The sequence below is a fragment of the Mirounga leonina genome, unplaced genomic scaffold (assembly GCF_011800145.1).
Source record: "Mirounga leonina isolate KUSES-001 unplaced genomic scaffold, KU_Mleo_1.0 Mir_197, whole genome shotgun sequence".
Lineage (NCBI taxonomy): Eukaryota > Metazoa > Chordata > Mammalia > Carnivora > Phocidae > Mirounga > Mirounga leonina.
The window spans coordinates 7,915,290-7,934,025 of NW_023270494.1; the positions used below are offsets into that span (position 1 = coordinate 7,915,290).

Sequence of the window (18,736 nt, forward strand, 5' to 3'; positions counted from 1 at the left end):
GGCTGCACCAGCTTGCATTCCCACCAACAGTGTAGGAGCGTTCCCCTTTCTCCGCATCCCTGCCAACATCTGTCGTTTCCTGACTTGTTAATTTTAGCCATTCTGACTGGTGTGAGGTGGTATCTCATTGAGGTTTTGATTTGGATTTCCCTGATGCCAAGCAATATTGAGCACTTTTTCATGTGTCTGTTGGCCATTTGGATGTCTTCTTTGGAAAAATGTCCGTTCATGTCTTCTGCCCATTTCTTGATTGGATTCTTTGTTCTTTGGGTGTTGAGTCTGATGAGTTCCTTATAGATTTTGGATACTAGCCATTTATCTGATATGTCATTTGCAAATATCTTCTCCCATTCTGTTGGTTGTCTTTTGGTTTTGTTGACTGTTTCCTTTGCTTTGCAAAAGCTTTTTATCTTGATGAAGTCCCAATAGTTCATTTTTGCCCTTGCTTCCCTTGCCTTTGGTGATGTTTCTAGGAAGAAGTTGCTTCGGCTGAGGTCGAAGAGGTTGCTGCCTGTGTTCTCCTCTAGGATTTTGATGGACTCCTGTCTCACATTGAGGTCTTTCAACCATTTGGAGTCTATTTTTGTGTGTGGTGTAAGGAAATGGTCCAGTTTCATTCTTCTGCATGTGGCTGTCCAATTTTCCCAACACCATTTGTTGAAGAGACTGTCTTTTTTCCATTGGACATTCTTTCCTGCTTTGTCAAAGATTAGTTGACCATAGAGTTGAGGGTCCATTTCTGGGCTCTCTATTCTGTTCCATTGATCTATGTGTCTGTTTTTGTGCCAGTACCATACCGTCTTGATGATGACAGCTTTGTAATAGAGCTGGAAGTCCGGAATTGTGATGCCGCCAGCTTTGCTTTTCTTTTTCAACATTCCTCTGGCTATGCGGGGTCTTTTCTGGTTCCATACAAATTTTAGGATTATTTGTTCCATTTCTTTGAAAAAAGTGGATGGTATTTTGATGGGGATTGCATTGAATGTGTAGATTGCTCTAGGGAGCATTAACATCTTCACAATATTTGTTCTTCCAATCCATGAGCATGGAACATTTTTCCATTTCTTTGTGTCTTCCTCAATTTCTTTCATGAGTATTTTATAGTTTTCTGAGTACAGATCCTTTGCCTCTTTGGTTAGATTTATTCCTAGGTATCTTATGGTTTTGGGTGCAATTGTAAATGGGATCGACTCCTTAATTTCTCTTTCTTCTGTCTTGTTGTTGGTGTATAGGCTTCTGTGCATTGATTTTATATCCTGCCACTTTACTGAATTCCTGTATGAGTTCTAGCAGTTTTGGGGTGGAGTCTTTGGGGTTTTCCACAGAAAGTATCATATCATCTGCAAAGAGTGAGAGTTTGACTTCTTCTTTGCCGATTTGGATGCCTTTGATTTCTTTTTGTTGTCTGATTGCTGTGGCTAGGACTTCCAATACTATGTTGAATAGCAGTGGTGATAGTGGACATCCCTGCCGCATTCCTGACCTTAGGGGGGAAGCTCTCAGTTTTTCCCCATTGAGAATGATATTTGCTGTAGGTTTTTCATAGATGGCTTTTATGATATTGAGGTATGTACCCTCTATGCCTATACTCTGAAGAGTTTTGATCAAGAAAGGATGCTGTACTTTGTCAAATGCTTTTTCTGCATCTATTGAGAGGATCATATGATTCTTGTTCTTTCTTTCGTTAATGTATTGTATCACGTTGATTGATTTGCAGATGTTGAACCAACCTTGCAGCCCAGGGATAAATCCCACTTGGTCGTGGTGAATAATCCTTTTAATGTACTGTTGGATCCTATTGGCTAGCATTTTGGTGAGAATTTTTGCATCCATGTTCATCAGGGATATTGGTCTGTAATTCTTCTTTTCGATGGGGTCTTTGTCTGGTTTTGGGATCAAGGTAATGCTGGCCTCATAAAATGAGTTTGGAAGTTTTCCTTCCATTTCTATTGTTTGGAACAGTTTCAGAAGAATAGGTATTAATTCTTCTTGAAATGTTTGGTAGAATTCCCCTGGGAAGCCATCTGGCCCTGGGCTTTTGTTTTTTTGGGAGATTTTTGATGACTGCTTCAATTTCCTTAGTGGTTATAGGTCTGTTCGGGTTTTCTATTTCTTCCTGGTTCAGTTTTGGCAGTTGATACATGTCTAGGAATGCATCCATTTCTTCCAGGTTATCTAATTTGCTGGCATAGAGTTGCTCATAATATGTTCTTATAATTGTTTGTATTTCTTTGGTGTTGGTTGTGATCTCTCCTTTTTCATTCATGATTTTGTTGATTTGGGTCATTTCTCTTTTCTTTTTGATAAGTCTGGCCAGGGGTTTATCAATCTTGTTAATTCTTTCAAAGAATCAGCTCCTAGTTTCGTTGATCTGTTCTACTGTTCTTTTAGTTTCTATTTCATTGATTTCTGCTCTGATCTTTATTATTTCTCTTCTCTTGCTGGGTTTAGGCTTTATTTGCTGTTCTTTCTCCAGCTCCTTTAGATGTAGGGTTAGGTTGCGTACTTGAGACCTTTCTTGTTTCTTGAGAAAGGCTTGTGTTGCTATATACTTTCCTCTTAGGACTGCCTTTGCTGCATCCCAAAGATTTTGAATAGTTGTGTTTTCATTTTCATTGGTTTCCATGAATTTTTTTAATTCTTCTTTAATTTCCTGGTTGACCCATTCATTCTTCAGTAGGATGCTCTTTAGCCTCCATGTATTTGAGTTCTTTCTGACTTTCTTCTTGTTATTGAGTTCTAGTTTCAAAGCATTGTGGTCTGAAATAGGCAGGGAATGATCCCAATCTGTTAGTACTGGTTGAGACCTGATTTATGACCTAGGATGTGATCGATTCTGGAGAATGTTCCATGGGCACTAGAGAAGAATGTGTATTCCATTGCTTTGGGATGGAATGTTCTGAATATGTCTGTGAAGTCCATTTGGTCCGGTGTGTCATTTAAAGTCTTTATTTCCTTGTTGATCTTTTGCTTAGACGATCTGTCCATTTCAGTGAGGGGGGCTGTTAGAGTCCCCCACTATTATTGTATTGTTGTCGATGTGTTTCTTTGCTTTTGTTATTAATTGCCTTATATAATTGGCTGCTCCCATGTTAGGGGCATAGATATTTACAATTGTTAGATCTTCTTGTTGGATAGACCCTTTAAGTAGGATATAGTGTCCTTCCTCATCTCTTATTATAGTCTTTGGTTTAAAATCTAATTTGTCTGATATAAGGATTGCCACCCCAGTTTTCTTTTGGTGTCCATTAGCATGGTAAATGGTTTTCCACCCCCTCACTTTCAATCTGGGGGTGTCTTTGGTTCTAAAATGAGTCTCTTGCAGACAGCATATCGATGGGTCTTGTTTTTTAATCCAATCTGATAGCATGTGTCTTTTGATTGGGGCATTTAGCCCATTTACATTCAGGGTAACTATTGAAAGATAGGAATTTAGTGCCATTGTATTGCCTGTAAGGTGACTGTTACCGTATATTGTCTGTGTTCCTTTCTGGTCTATGTTGCTTTTAGGCTCTCTTTTTGCTTAGAGGACCCCTTTCAAGATTTCTTGTAGGGCTGGTTTTGTGTTTGCAAATTCCTTTAGTTTTTGTTTGTCCTGGAAGCTTTTTATCTCTCCTTCAATTTTCAATGACAGCCTAGCTGGATATAGAGTATTCTTGGCTGCATATTTTTCTCATTTAGTGCTCTGAATATATCCTGCCAGTGCTTTCTGGCCTGCCAGGTCTCTGTGGATAGGTCTGTTGCCAATCTAATGTTTCTACCCTTGTAGGTTACATATCTCTTCTCCCGAGCTGCTTTCAGGATTTTCTCTTTGTCTATGAGACTCATAAGTTTTACTATTAGATGTTGGGGTGTTGACCTATTTTTATTGATTTTGAGAGGGGTTCTCTGTGCTTCCTGGATTTTGATGCCTGTTTCCTTCCCCAAATTAGGGAAGTTCTCTGCTATAATTTGCTCCATTATACCTTCTGCCCCTCTCTCTCTTTCTTCTTCTTCTGGGATCCCAATTATTCTAATGTTGTTTCGTCTTATGGTATCGCTTATCTCTCGAATTCTGCCCTCGTGATCCAGTAGTTGTTTATCTGTCTTTTTCTCAGCTTCTTTATTTTCCATCATTTGGTCTTCTATATCACTGATTCTCTCTTCTGCCTCATTTATCCTAGCAGTTAGTGACCCCATATTTGATTGCACCTCATTAATAGCCTTTTTGATTTCAACTTGGTTAGATTTTAGTTCTTTTACTTCTCCAGAAAGGGTTTCTCTAATAACTTCCATGCTTTTCTCAAGCCCAGCCAGTATCTTTAAAGTGATGATTCTGAACTCTAGATCTGACATCGTACTAATGTCCGTATTGAGTAGGTCCCTGGCAGTCGGTACTACCTCTTGTTCTTTTTGTTGAGGTGATTTTTCCCGTCTTGTCATTTTGTCCAGAGGAGAATAGATTAATGAGAGAACAAAATGCTAGCAGAGTAACAACGTCCCCAGAAAATATACTCTAAACAAATCAGAAAAGACCTGAAGCAGTGGGAAAAGAAAGGGAAAGAGAGAAAAAAGAAAAAGAAAAAAAAGAAAGAGAAAAAGATAAAGATAAAAACAAACAAAAACAGAACAAAACAAAACAACAACAACAAAAAAAACAGAATGTGATCAAATATGATCAGGCTGGTATATAGATCAGTGCCGCACACTAGATTTTGGGTGTATTTTGGTCTGTTAGAAGAAAGTGCCTCTCAAAATTTTAAAGAAAGAAAAACTTATATATGTACAAAAATAAGGGTTGTTATGATGAAGGGATGGAATATGACTGTAAAGATGGAAATTATAAAAAATTTTATAAAAGGAATTGATAAGAAGTTGTTTGAAAAAAGAACGAAGAGGATTTAAAAAAAGAAAAAAGAAAAAAAAAGGGAGAGAATGTGATCAAGCAGGGGAGTAGAAAAAAACCATATACTAGAGATTTAGGGTATATTTTGATGTTAGAAGAAACTATCTCAAAATTTTAAAGAGAGAACAACATATATATATATATATATATATGCCAAAAATATGGGTAACTACTATGAAGGGATAGAATATGACTCTAAAAATGAAAAATAAAAATGTTTTTTAAAAAAGGGATTGATAAGATATTGGTTGAAAAAGGGAAAAAGAAAAAAGAAAAAAAGACAGTTAAAAAAATTAACTTCGAAAGACTAAAGAATCATGGTAAAAAAGCCATGAATTCTATGTGCAGTAGTCCCCTAGCGCTGGAGTTCTGCCGTTCTCATTGATCGGTAAACTTGGTCTTGGCCGGCTGTTCTCGCTGATCTTCTGGGGAGGTGCCTGTTGCCGTGGTTTCCAAATGTCTCTGCCGGAGGCGGAATTGCCCCGCCCTCGCCCCCTCCCGGCTAAGTCATCTGCTCGGGTTTGCTCTCCGGGGCTTTTGTTCCCTGCGAGCTTTCCGTCCAGCTTTGGAGGCGGAGAGTGAAAATGGCGGCCTCCCAATCTCCGCCCGGGAGGAGCCGAGAACTCAGGGCCTTGCTCCTCAGTGAGCCCCCAGAGAAAAGCCGTCAGTCACTCCCGGCTCCCCGGTCTCCGGCCACACTCCGTGCTCGCCCGGCCTGCGACCGCGCGTCTCTATCTCTGGCACCCGACCGCGGGTGGAGTCTCCAAACCCAGCCGATCCCTGCGGTGCCCTCCCGCGCGGCTCCTCCCGGGGGAGAAGGTGAGTCTCCCCGGATCTGCTGCTTGTTGGGTCCCTGCTGGAGGAGCAGTGGCCCGACTGTGCCGCAGATCCCGGTTTATGGCCACCCCGAGCTGAGAGCCCGCGCCTGGGCTCCGCCTCTGCAGCCGGCTTCCCTGCTCCGATACCTGGGAGCTCTGCCGCCCTCAGGCACCCCCGGTCTTTCTGTGACCCTGAGGGTCCTGAGACCACACTGTCCCTAGGGTTCCACCCCCCGCTTAGCCACCAGAGTGACGTCCCTCGGCGGAGCCGACTTCGAAAAGTTCCGATTTTGTGCTCCGCGGCTCTATCACTTGCCAGAAGCAGCCATGGGAGGCTCCCTCCCCCGCCGTCTATCCTCCCGAATATCGCCGCGGATTCACTTCTCCGCACGTCCTACCTTCCAGAAAGTGGTCGCTTTTCTGATGAGAGAGTTGTTGCTCTTCTTTTCTTCGATCTCCTGTTGGGTTTGTAGGTGTTCAGAATGGTTTGATCCCTATCCAGCTGAATTCCTGAGAGGAGACGAAATCCAGGTCTCCTACTCCTCCGCCATCTTGCTCCGCCCCCCATGCTTATGTTATCTTTAAGCAGAGATAATTTTACTTCTTCATTTCCAATCTAGATGCCTCATTTATTTTTCTTATCTTATTGCTGGCTAGGACCTCCAGTATAATGTTGAATAGAAGTGGTGAGAGTGGTAATCTTTGTCTTGTTCATGATCTTAGGGGGAAAGCATTCAGTCTTCCACCATTAAGTACAATGTGTGATGTTAGCTGTGGATTTTTAATAGATATAAAGCATCTATTAAAAAAGAAAGTTCCCTTCTATTCCTAGTTTGTTGAAGGTTTTTTATCATGAAAGGGTATTGGGATTTTTGTCAAATGCTTTTCCTGTATCTGTTGAAATGATTGTGGGTTTTCCCCCTTTTATCCTATTGATATGGAATATTACATTGATTTTCAGATGTTTAAAACCCACCTTGCATTCCATGCATAAATCCCACTTGCTTCTGATGTGTAATCTTTTTTTATATGTTGCCAGATTTGGTTTTAGAACTTGATGGAGGAATTTTCTATCCATATCCATAGGAGATATTGGTCTTTACTTTTATTTTCTTGTGATATTTTTGTTTGGTTTTGGTGTCAGGGTAATACTTGTGGTCCAATTAAATGTAGGAGATGTGAACAACTAGAACCCCCCCCCCCTTTTTTTTTCTGGATTTGTACAGCGAGGTAGATTTTAGTGCCTCTCACAGAGGTTGAGATTCCAAGGGCAGAAGAGAATGACGAATCTGACGATTAAGATCAGGGTATGAGAACCATTTGGGTTTTACCCCTGTTGACCTAGTAATTGCTAATCTGTTTTAAGAAAAGTGTGGTCCACAGCCTCCACTTTCTCCAAAACAGTTGGCACCTACCCTCAGAAACTCCCATCCACCTTCTGGTCCAAGAATGCAGGAGTGGTTATAAAGATAAGATACATGTTCAGTATTGAGGTGAGACCTTCGGTCAGACCCCTCACCTATGCCTCGTACCTCGTTACTCCCTTTGTGACCTTGGCTTCAGGTCTCTGGCTCTGAATTCTTTCAGCTTGGATCCTGACCCCATTACCCACCTGGTCTGTGGATACAGAAGTCCTCACCTTGCTTTCCATGGGTGCTGAGCCTCATCACCCCAGGCTCTGATGGCACATTCTGCCTGCTTGAACCTGCTTCTTCTCTTCTACCTTTCTTTTTACCTGGATTCTTCAAACTCTCTTGTCTGCTTGAATTTTGAGCTGCTAACCTGTCTTTCCTCATTGGTGCTACCTGTTTCCACTGCCCCCTTATCCCCAGAATCGTGACTTTTGTTTCCCCACCTGGACTTAACTCATCTTACATCCCATCCTGATACCAACTGACCTCACCTCTCCCCATTCCTCCCACCTGTCCATATTGTTGGTTCTGGATTTCCCTGGCCTGTCCCATCCTGCTTCTGATCATGTCAACTGTGACCCCATGGTATTGACTTTCAAGGTAAAAAATTCAATTTGTTTCCCTCTGTGGTTGAGTTAAATATGTGAAAGTGACCAAGGGTCTTTGTAGATGGAGAAACAAGGAAGTGCTACAGCTTTCCAGGGGAGGATTACCTTTAAGCTCTGGAAGGTTCCTCATATCACCCAGCAAAGCATTGGAAACCTTTCAAAGCAGACTGAAAACTCAAACCTCAGAATCACAAACACTGCTTTCTGGTAGGGCCATATCCAAGGTTTTAACTGGATCCAAGCCATCCTGTGAATGTTCTCTCCATGTTGCCTTTCTATTTAAAAAAGTGAGAAGAGGGAAACAATAGATTAAAATGATATACAGGGTAAATAATTGGTGTAGTTGGCAGGACAGATCACCCTGAGATTTCTACATGTTCCCAAAGAAGCAGCCAGATCCATTTGAACAGGAACAACAATCCAAGTATAATTAAAAATACAACTTCTGGGAACTGGGCGGGGGGAGGGGTGGATATCTGAGGATGCAGTGTGGGAGGACTTACCACATTTCAGGTGAATTTAATGAAAAGAAGCTCACAGATGTACGTGGAAAATTTTCTGTATTACAAAAATAAATAAAATGTCACAAACCCATCCAGATAGAAAAAGCAGGTTACTTATAAAAGAATTAAATACAGATTGATCAGAAACTAGCTCAAGGGAAAAGGGACATTCATTGAAAGGACACAGGAAATTCAGAGCAAGAAAACCCACAGCCTCATAAACAACTGAAATTGGGCCTAGGAAATCTCCTCCTTCTCTTTCCTCCTCCTTCCTCCTCCTTCCTCCTCCTTCCTTCTCCTTCCTTCTCCTCCTTCCTTCTCCTTCTCCTCCTCCCTCCTCCTTCCTCCTCCTCCTTTCTCCTCCTTCCTCCTCCTCCTTGTCCTCCTTCCTCCTCCTCCTTCCTCCTCCTTCCTCCCTCCTCCTTCCTCCCTCCTCCTTCCTCCCTCCTCCTTCCTCCTCCTTCCTCCCTCCTTCCTCCTCCTCCTTCTCCTCCTTCCTCCCTCCTTCCTCCTCCTCCTTCTCCTCCTTCCTTCTCCTCCTTCCTCCTCCTTCCTCCTTCTTCCTTCTCCTCCTTCTCCTCCTTCCTTCTCCTCCTCCTTCTTCCTTCTCCTTCCTTCTCCTTCCTCCTCCTTCCTCCTTCTTCCTTCTCCTCCTCCTTCTTCCTCCTCCTTCCTCCTCCCTCCTCCTTCTTCTTCCTCCTCCTTCTCCTCCTTCTTCCTTCTCGTCCTTCCTCCTCCTCCTCTTTCCCTTCCCTCCTCCTCCTGCCGCCTCCTTCTCCCTCCTCTCCTCCTCCTTTCTCTCTCAAATGCACACACATACTCACATACTTCATTTTTTGTGCACAGCTCAATAAAGCTGTTGGCCTGTAATTTCTTTATCCAACAACCACTGTTCATTGGGTACACCTCTCTTTGTCAAATTTTAATTAACTCTAAGAGAAAAGATATGTGGCTCAGCTCATCTGTGTTCAGGAAGAACCTTAAACAACAGGTTGAGGACCAGTCTATGTATCAGTTCACCTTGGACCAGGTTCCCACTCCTGATCCCATTATTCTGGGCTCCAAACAAAAAAGAGCTCAGCTCTTTCCTGGTTAAGCAAATGACTTTAAAAAGAAAAAGCCTGGGGTGCCTAGGTGGTGTGGTCGGTTAAGTGTCTGACTCTGGGTTTTGGCTCAGGTCATGATCTCAGGGTCGTGAGATTGAGCCCCATGTTGGGCTCCGCACTCAGTGGGGAGTCTGCCTAATTAAGACTTTCTCTCCTTCTGCGCCCCCTCCCACTCTCTCTCTCAAACAAATAAATAAATCTTAAAAAAAAAAAAAAAAGAAAGAGTCTGATTGTCTTGGCCTGGATTTCTTAGAAACCAGAACCAAAGGCAAAGTTTACACGCTAAAATGTATTGATTGGGAGGTGTACTCCCAGAGAAGCAAGAGCGAGGGGGGAAAGGAAGTGAATGGCATGAAGAAGGCAGGAAAGTAAATCTGAGGCTGAGCTGGTCGTAGCTTCTCAAAAAAGTAAATCTGGATGCTCCAGCATGGTTATGAAGCGCTTCTTTAAAGAGACAGAATGGGACTGCTGAGTCTCAGAACTGACTGTTGGAAGGTACAGAGGGGGTGAGAGAAGAAATGTGCACGTGATTTATCTCATAATGCCTTCTCATCCCCTGCCTCTTTGGTCCAAGCCCACCTCCCCCATGCTTCCGAGTTGCATACCCCATCCCTCCAGGCAGCTGCTGTGGGTCTAGCCAGGGGCACATGGGCACTGCACCTGCTGTGGGCCCAGCCGCCATGGAGAGAAACTGAGTCTGTACTTCTGAGCAGCCTGAGACCATTCTTGATGTGAGGAGGTAACCAGCTGCAGGTGAGACTTTAGGAATGGCACGTTACATTAGTCATGGTTCTCCAGAGAAATAGAGCCAATAGAATGTGTACATAAACTGAGAGAGATTTATTATAAGGAATTGGCTCATGTGCTTATGGAAGCTAGCAAGTCCAGACTTGCAGTACGGGCTGGCAGATGTGAGAACCCATGGTACCGTTCTGGTCCAAAGGCAGTCTGCTAGAGAATGTTTTCTTACTCTGGGGAGGGTCAGATTTTTTCTTCTAGTCAGCCCCTTCAACTGATTAGATGTGGCCCACCCACATTATAGAGGACAACTTGCTTTAGTCTACCAATTAGATGTTAATCTCATCCAAAAACACCCTTGTAGAAACAACCAGAATAGTATTTGGCCAGATAACTGAGTACTCCATGTACTCGTCAAGGTGACACATAAAATGGACCATCACATCTGAGAAATTGCTCAAGAAATTCTCTGCCAAGGTTCAGAATTTGGGCAGGATCACAGGGAACTGGGGCGGAGCAGACTGGTCCCCGACACTGGACTCAGCACACAAATTGACCACCGTGTCTGATACAAGATTATTACCATATGATTCATTATTGTTGTGCAGAGATTATCAGTGATCATGTGTTTATCTTTAAGTTCTATTGACTTCCCTCTTGCTGATGAAAACTTTATTATTTAAACCAGTTATACTTTGAGGATATTTTTTGCCATGCTTGAGAAGAATGGATAAAAAGAATTTTCAAAGCTGAACTTTCATCTTTTGCTAGGAAACTATCATTCCAAGCTGTAGCCTTTGCCTTCCTAATCATGTTTTCTTTGGTGGCAAGAAAATGAGCCATGGCCTAACCCTGATATGCTAGAACAAGCATACCGTGTGAGTGTGCCAAGGTAGATGATTGAGAATATATGTTCCATATAAATGGAAATGATGCTGTCTTGAGGACATGTAAGGTTGTCTTCTGTCTTTCTCTTCCTCGAGTGACTCCTTATAGATTTTGACCTGCCCCACAGCACCACCCACATGTTCCTGCCCATCCACATACACACATTCTCACTCAGGACAGGGCCTGCATTGTTTCGATCGTAAGCAACGTAACAAAATTGTTGAAGATGTAGTTCAATGCAACAAAATTGTTAACGATGATATGGCTTGCATTCTCTTTTTCATGCTAACTCTTGGAAATCTGGGGTGCATTTTCCACTTCCAGCACATCTCAATTTGTATTTACCATGTTTCAGATGCTCAATAACCACACATGGCTCATGGCTGCCATATTGGATAGCGTTGCTCTTGAGCAGTGGATCTAAACCTTGGCTGCATGTTGGGATCTTCTGGGGCTTTAAAATACTGACACTGAGGTCCTCTGCTGCAGTGATTCTGATTAGACCTGGGCTCCTCAGGTGACTTTTATACTCAGGCTTGAGACCCACTGGTCTATAGGGCGTTCTCCCTGGGAAGGTGAGTCCTTCCCCCTGCCCTCCCCCTCCTGCTGCTCTGGCCAGACCTCTCTTTCCCTCCATCCCCATGAGACCCACACTGTAAACAGAAATTAAGCAAGCTCTAACTTGGGTCATGGGGAGAAGAAAAACAGAAACAGGATGGTATTAAATTCTGTCTGACAGGCAAGAGTGAACAAGCTGAATACGTTTGTCTTCTCTGGGTCTGTTTACCAACAGGCTTGGTAATTATTTGCTTGCCACTGCCCTTTATGTTTGCAGTGTGTTTCCTGATCTCTCTTTGCCAGAACATTCTCGGAGAATCGAGAATCACTGATGGACACTAGAGATTTGGCAAGATTTCCCCCTATGTTCCACTGGGAGCTCCCAGAGGGACCAGAGGCATTCTGTGGGGAATCCGGGTTCCCGGAGCCCCTCCAGGAAACCAAGAGAATCGTGACTTCTGCAGAACCCATTTTTCTCTGCGCCCAAGACAAGCAAACTCTCCTTCTCCACAAATAGAAACCAGCCCAGACAAACCACAGAGACTCGGGTTTCCAAATGCATCCCGAAAAGATTGTTTCAGGGAAGTGGACAAATGAGGCATGAGTAATTCAGTCAGGGAAACAAACAGTGATGCCCCACATCTGAAACCCAGGGTGTCAGCAGGCAGCTGTTTGGCAGTTCCAGCAGCCCACAAACACCTGGGGCCCCATCTGCCCCGCCGGTCCCTCACATCCAAATTAGACTGCCCAGGGAGGGCACAGAGCTGGTGACCATGCATCTTGAGGAACAGAAAATTGCTGAGGGCTTTCTGGGGGCTGAACAATATATGGAGGATAGAATCACTGGGAAGATGTCATGAGTTGCTTGATTTTTACTCTGTTTGGATGTTCTCAATGTGGAATTCATAAAGTAAATAACTGGCCTACGCAAGAGCTTTTTGCTTTAGCGAACATGCCGGGTACACATAGCCCAGCCTTTGCCACAGAGCTGACTAGCTCTCCATCTGCTAGGATGCCAGACCCTTTATGTTGACCTTCAGGTAGAGGAAATGGGACACGCCATCCACTCTTATCCATCCAACCTCTCACCCAGAGCCTGTAATTGCAAACGCCAGTTGGTATCAAGGGTACAATGTGGCTGTGGATAAGACAATCGGTAGAGCTCAATGAATAACACACAGTAACGAATCCCATGAATTTACTAATGACATCCAGAGATAATCACCTTGCCTACCAACACGGTTCACATAAAGTCAACCATATTCCCTATGCTTTCCTAGAGTCTGCGTTCTCCTTTCATGTACAGGTGTGGGGAGAGGGAGCGGGATCTTGAGGACCAAACTTTTCCTCGCTCTGTTCCCAACCAGCATAGTGTACTTGTGCAACTGTTTTAATGAGATATTTTCAGTGTTCATTTATGTCATTTGTAAGAAACAGAACCACAGTTCCTATCGTCCTAAGCTAAAAAGAGAATTAACAGATTCACAGAGCTGAAAACTCCAGGGATTCTAGCCAGCTTCAGGCACGGTTTGGTCCAGGAGCATCAATGATATCATCAGGCCTCTGCTTATTTTTCTCTCCTTCAGCTCTGCTGTCCTCAACGTTGGCTTGATTCTCGGGTTCTCTTTTGGTGGCAAGATAGCCTCCTGCTGACAGCTCCAGCCCTGTGAACCTCCCAGGTTCAAGTCCAACAGAAATAAGGCCATCTCCTCTCAGTAGCTCCCTTGAGGTCTGATTAAACCTACTTATATCACAAGTTGAACCAGAATTATACCCATCATCCAGAGTAGGATCATAGTCTGCGTCCTGGAGCCCAGAATGGAGCCGAGTTCAAGTCTAGGCTGTGCCGCTGACTAGCCAGGTGGCCGTGAACAAGATACTCAGGACCTCTGTGCCTTGGTTTCTTCATCTGTAAATTGGGGATGATAAGATGATCTCCTTTATATTAATGAGTTAGTACATGTCAAATGCTCAGAGCAGTGTCTTACATCTTGCAGGCACTCTGCAGTGAAAATAATAGCTTTTACTCTTATGAAGTGGGTTCCTCTGTCCGGGGGTCACCAAACAGAAATTAATTTCTAAGCCTCTCCCAAAGAGACACTGCGGTACGAGGCATTCATTCTGGGTCTTGGTGTCTAAAAGCCCCGAGTCTATCTTGTTGGCAACGGAACGTCACCATTTTTTGAGAGGGATTTAAAAACTCGGACTCGGTCTGGCCTTAGAAAAGCTACTTTATTTAGCACATCAGAAAAGTAGTTCAGAGCAAGGAACTCTGAATCTGTGTGCTTCACAGGCCTGGTGTCAAGACCCAGGCATGACCGGGGCCCGTGGGGTAAAGATGCCCCGAGAGCCTGACCCAAGGGTGTCACCCCTGGTGGTGTCACCTCCACCCTGGCAGGAAAATGCTCCTTCAGAGGCGTTCTTTTGCTCACTGTGTATTCTTATCCTAACAGCCCTCCCACCTCTTGCCCCCACAGAACTGCTCTAACGAAAAGGCCATCAGCTCTGCACATCATGACTTGGCCGGGAAAGTGGCTGCAGGTTGGGGCTTGTGCCTGGAGGGATTTGGTTTTGATTCACAGGCCTTGTGTTGTCGCCTCTCTCCCTCTTGGAGCATAGACACAACAGGAGTATGAGTTCCACGGGAGGGACTTTTCACTGCCTTACGGTTTGGACAGGATCCACTGCTGATGGAAACCCCCAAACATTTCAGGGAAAACCTGGGCAATAAATCTGAGCAGGAGGAAGAGGCAGAAGAACGGAGACGCGACATTCCGCAGCCTGGTGAGCAGGGTGACGCGGAGCTCAGGGGACCAAGCGGCCCGTTTTAGTCTCCCTCGCTACCCCCCAGCCCCAGACTCCTAAACCCACAAGGACAGCTGGAATCCATTCCTAAAATTCCTTGGAAAGGAGAAATCCACACCCTCTCCCAGGCCTGTGTGCAAAAGCGATTGCTAGAACTGAGCTCCATCAGTCTTTGGGACAGATCGTTCTTTGTCGTGGGGACTAGCCTGTGCATTGGAGGCTGTCGGGCAGCATCGCCGGGCTCTACGCACCAGCTGTCAGGGTCCCACTGTTGGGGCCTCAGATGTCTCCGGACCCTGCCCACTGTCCCCTGGGGGTGGGGCAGATCTCCCCGGTTGAGAACCACCGCCCTAGGTGGTACATCCTTCCAACGCTTGAAGGCCGATTGTGCGCCAGGCTTGCGCCAGGTGCTGGTTAAATCAAAAACAGTAGGCTCCTATCCTCGGACTCAGAAGAACAGAGTTGAAATCACGTGCAAATTAGCGTAAACGCATAGAGCATGGATCGGTGCATCCAGGGTAAATGAGTCCTGCGTTCACACCAAGAAACACCTATGTTCCGTTAAAGGCGTAACTTATCTCCCGAAAGAGCCCCCATTGGCCTCAAGGCCTTCCTACTTAGCCACCCCTCGAAACCATTCTGCATGCCCTCCCCCAGTGGAAAGGGAGCAGCTGTTCCCAGTCTCCTGAAGAACCACACTTCAGAGGCTTGGCCAGCGTCCTCCGTGCCTCCCTCTCTCCAGGCAGAATTCCAGGTCTCTAACCTCCTGGGAGGCATTATGGGTAATGCCGAAATCCTGCCAAACATCTGGATGAGAACGGCAAGATGTGGCCAGTTCTTCCAAAGTTTCCACGCTGTGCCGCTGGGATAGAATGTGAAAATGTCCCTCCCCCCTGTGCCGGGACATCCGAGCGGCAGCCCCAGGCTTCCAGCTCTGCAGGGGGGCCCCACACATCGGCTCCACTGCCCTCTCCCCACTTGCTTGGCCTGCTCAGCTTGCGTGGGACCCGAGGGCAGGGACAGTGCCATCCTGACTCCTTTGGCCCCTCCCCTGGCAGCCCCAGCCCCACTTTCTTGGTAGTGTCTCGAGGAGATGCTCAGAATCCAGTAAATGCCTCTAGGTGTTTGATGTGATGTAGATAAACAGTCAGACGTCCCCACTGACACCTTAGCTTCCCCCAGTTAGAGAGGAACGATTTATGATTCTGAGACTTAGCGTCACTTCTCCATCCTAGTTGTTGATGGAAAACTATCAAGAAAACCTGAACCAAGTTCCCTGTCCCAGTTGAACTCATGAGGACAATCACAGATGCAAAATAGGAGCTCTCAGTTAAAAAAAAAAGCAGCCGGCCCAAACCGTGCCTCTCTCCTGGCCGAGAAGCCGGCGGTACCGTAGTGCTCCAGCCTTGGAAGGGCCCCAGAGACCTTCAACCTGAAACCAGGGTTTCCACATCCCTGACCTTCCTCTCCCAAGACCTTCTGTCCTCGAAGAGACCCCGTAGCTTATTTTCTGCGTGGCCTTGGGTAAGATATCGGAGGAAGGGCTCCAGGGCCGGCTGACTCCCCCCGCGGGGTTTCCCGTGGACTGACTGTTAGGTTTGGGACTCCAGTTTCTGGAAACGGCCTCCTGAAGGTTGCACATATGTGGCAACCCAGAAATCTGGTCATTCCAGGCTTTCAGCTGCCCGTGCCCAGGCCAGTGAAGATGAATCACGGGTGGTGCAGTTAACAGAGCACGGAGCAACACAGAAGGCTTTTGTCCCCTGCTCCGAAGCTGAGAATGTTCGCAGCCCCGGCCGCCCTGGCCAGCCTCGATCTCGGGGTAGCTCCATCCCCAGAGACCTTTAAAAACAGCGTAGATAGCTGTGTGTCCTGAGCGTTGCTAGCATGGCCCCCCAAGGTGAGAGGTGCATTGGACCCCCCCCCAGAAATGCCTTTCAGCTTCAGGGGGATGGCTGTTATTGGTGAATGACATGAATGAACAGGTCCCGACTCAAGTGTGGGGGCTCCCTGAAGCCTCTCCCCTCTGTCCTGCTCCAGAACTCTCAGTTGCAACAGACGATTTCTGAGAGGCCGGGCCAGAGTTGCCCCCACCCCCTCACCCCCAGGAAAGTCCGGAGGGATCGCGTTTCCCACCACAGATCCTCCCCAAAGGAGGAGGGTAGCCTTCCTTGCTGGGGAAGCCCACCCAGATATTCGCCCTGGAGGAATCTTTACACTCTGAGGAGCCAGGGACCCCTTGTCCTGTCCGACGCCATTCCCCAGCACCTAGGACAGTATGTGGCACGGAGAAATATTGGTTGAATGAATGAATAGAATGAATGAGGAAAGGGGTTTTAAGGCATTACTTTTCAGCCAAAGTCCTTCCCCTCCCCCCCTTTTACCCTGGAGTGTTTTAAACAAACATATGGGAAGGAAAATGTTATCATAAATCTCCATATGCCCATCACCAGCTTCAGTAATTATTCAGCCAAATTCGCCTGGTTTTATTTTTTGCTTTTATTATGGAAATGTGTAAACATACATAAAAACGGGAGACTACTGTAATAAACCCCATGCGCGCATCACCCAGCTTCCACGGTTGTTGGCGAGAGCGACCCAGCCTCACCATACTGAACGCGCTGGACACAGTTTTAGAGCCCCCTTCCTTTTGGGAGTAACCAAATCAGTTTATTTCTGGGCTGTTTAGAGAGAAACAAACCAAACATCTTATAATTACATCCAACTTCCTTTCTGGAAAGAGATCCAGAAAGCGGCTTTTTTTTTTTTCCCTCCTTCTCCCTTTGATCTGAGAAGCAGCCCCCAAATGTCAGGCTGTGTGTGCAGAGATGCAGACATGGAAACACATATGAAAGCACCCCCCCCCCCCAGCAGGCCATTATCTGTGTTTATCTTATCAGGATACTCCTAAACTGGGCCCACTTAGAACAAGGCGTCCCCAGTTCAGTTTATAAATCCCCCGTTGCAGGCGGTAAACAATGTGAAAGGCGGCATTGTTTCTGGGCAAGTCTGTGACTGTGATAGCAGAGCTTATATGGCTCTTGTCTGCTAATAAATTGCCGGCCCCGGGGTCATGGCCAGGGACCTTGGCAGAACGTCGTGCCCTGTGTCTTCTCCTTCCCAGGCCCATCATCCCAATGGCCATGTAGAGATCCAGTCAGACAGAAGAGCATTTACGGAGCTCCTGGGATCCTGGGGTCATGGATTCTGCTCTCAGGGGCTTGGTCCCCACCGTGGGACATGTCCCTGGCCATGACTCCGGGCTTCTCGGAGGGTGGGCTCAGCTGGGGAGATCGAATCCAGGGCTCTGCCCTGTGGTGTTTCGAGCTCCTTGTTGTGGATACTTGGCTTTTTGGTTTCTGTGAGTTGGTATGGTGGCAGTGGGCACGGATGGTGATTGTGGGAGGTAGTGGGCCAAAGTCCTTCCCGCCTCCCTCCCGCGACCCAGCCTTACCCTGGGCCCTTACTGGGAGCACGTTGAGAGACTCTTCATCTAGGGGCCGTCAGGGAAGATTTTGCAGTCAAAGTACATATACAAAAGTATTTTGTAAAACCATGAAAGGCCATGTGAAAGTGGATGTCGTCGTTAGGGGAAGAAACAGACAGGAATTCTGTGGGCAAAGCGTCGTGGAACACACACGGGGTGCAGGTGGTCATCGCCAGCCTCAGGCCGGGGTCCTAAGTCCCGTGTACAAAATGCAGATGCTGAAGCAGATCTCGCAAGGCTGCAGCAGAAATAAGCCAATAATATATGTAAAGCATCTAGGACAGTACAGAACACGCAGCGGGGCTCAGAAAAGATAGGCAATGGTAAAGTAACAAGATTATTATAATATTTTATGTGTAATATAATTTACAATGTGATTATTAAAAGCAAGTTCAAAGGGGCGCCTGGGTGGCTCAGTCGGTGAAGCGTCTGCCTTCAGCTCAGGGTCCTGGGATGGAGTCCCGCCTCTGGTTCCCTGCTCAGCAGGGAGCCTGATTCTCCCTCGCCTCCCTGCTTCTGCTCTCTCTCTCATTATCTCTGTCTCTGTCTCTCTCTCTCTCCAATAAATACATAAAATCTTTAAAAAAAAATAAAAGCGGGGCGCCTGGGTGGCTCAGTCGTTAAGCACCTGCCTTTGGCTCAGGTCATGATCCCAGGGTCCTGGGATCGAGCCCCTCATCGGGCTCCCTGCTCAGCGGGAAGCCTGCTTCTCCCTCTCCCTCTGCCTGCCGCTCCCCCTGCTTGTGCTCTCTCTCTCTCTCTCTCTGGCAAATAAATTTAAAAAAAAATCTAAAAAAAATAAAAAATAAAATAAAAGCAAGTTTATAGAGGTGCTAAAAAGAGGCGAGTAAGTCTGTATGGGTAAATTGGAAAATTCTTCATGGGGGAATGGCAGTAGATTAGAAGAAATTTTCCATGGAAATCAGAG

At 45.9% G+C, this 18,736-nt stretch overlaps 1 protein-coding gene across 7 annotated transcripts in view; it reads left to right on the forward strand.

Annotated features, from left to right (window-relative positions):
* SLC39A11 (solute carrier family 39 member 11) overlaps positions 1–18,736 on the forward strand; it is a 559,067-nt gene that overhangs the window by 276,370 nt on the left and 263,961 nt on the right. The window contains exon 8 of one of the 7 annotated variants that reach the window (XM_035026146.1): positions 13,994–18,285. The exons of the other annotated variants lie outside the window; for them this stretch is intronic. Coding sequence (XP_034882037.1) covers positions 13,994–14,135 — 142 coding nt within the window. The 3' untranslated portion in view covers positions 14,136–18,285. Of the gene's footprint in view, positions 1–13,993; positions 18,286–18,736 lie in introns of those variants that run through there. 7 annotated transcript variants of the gene reach the window in all.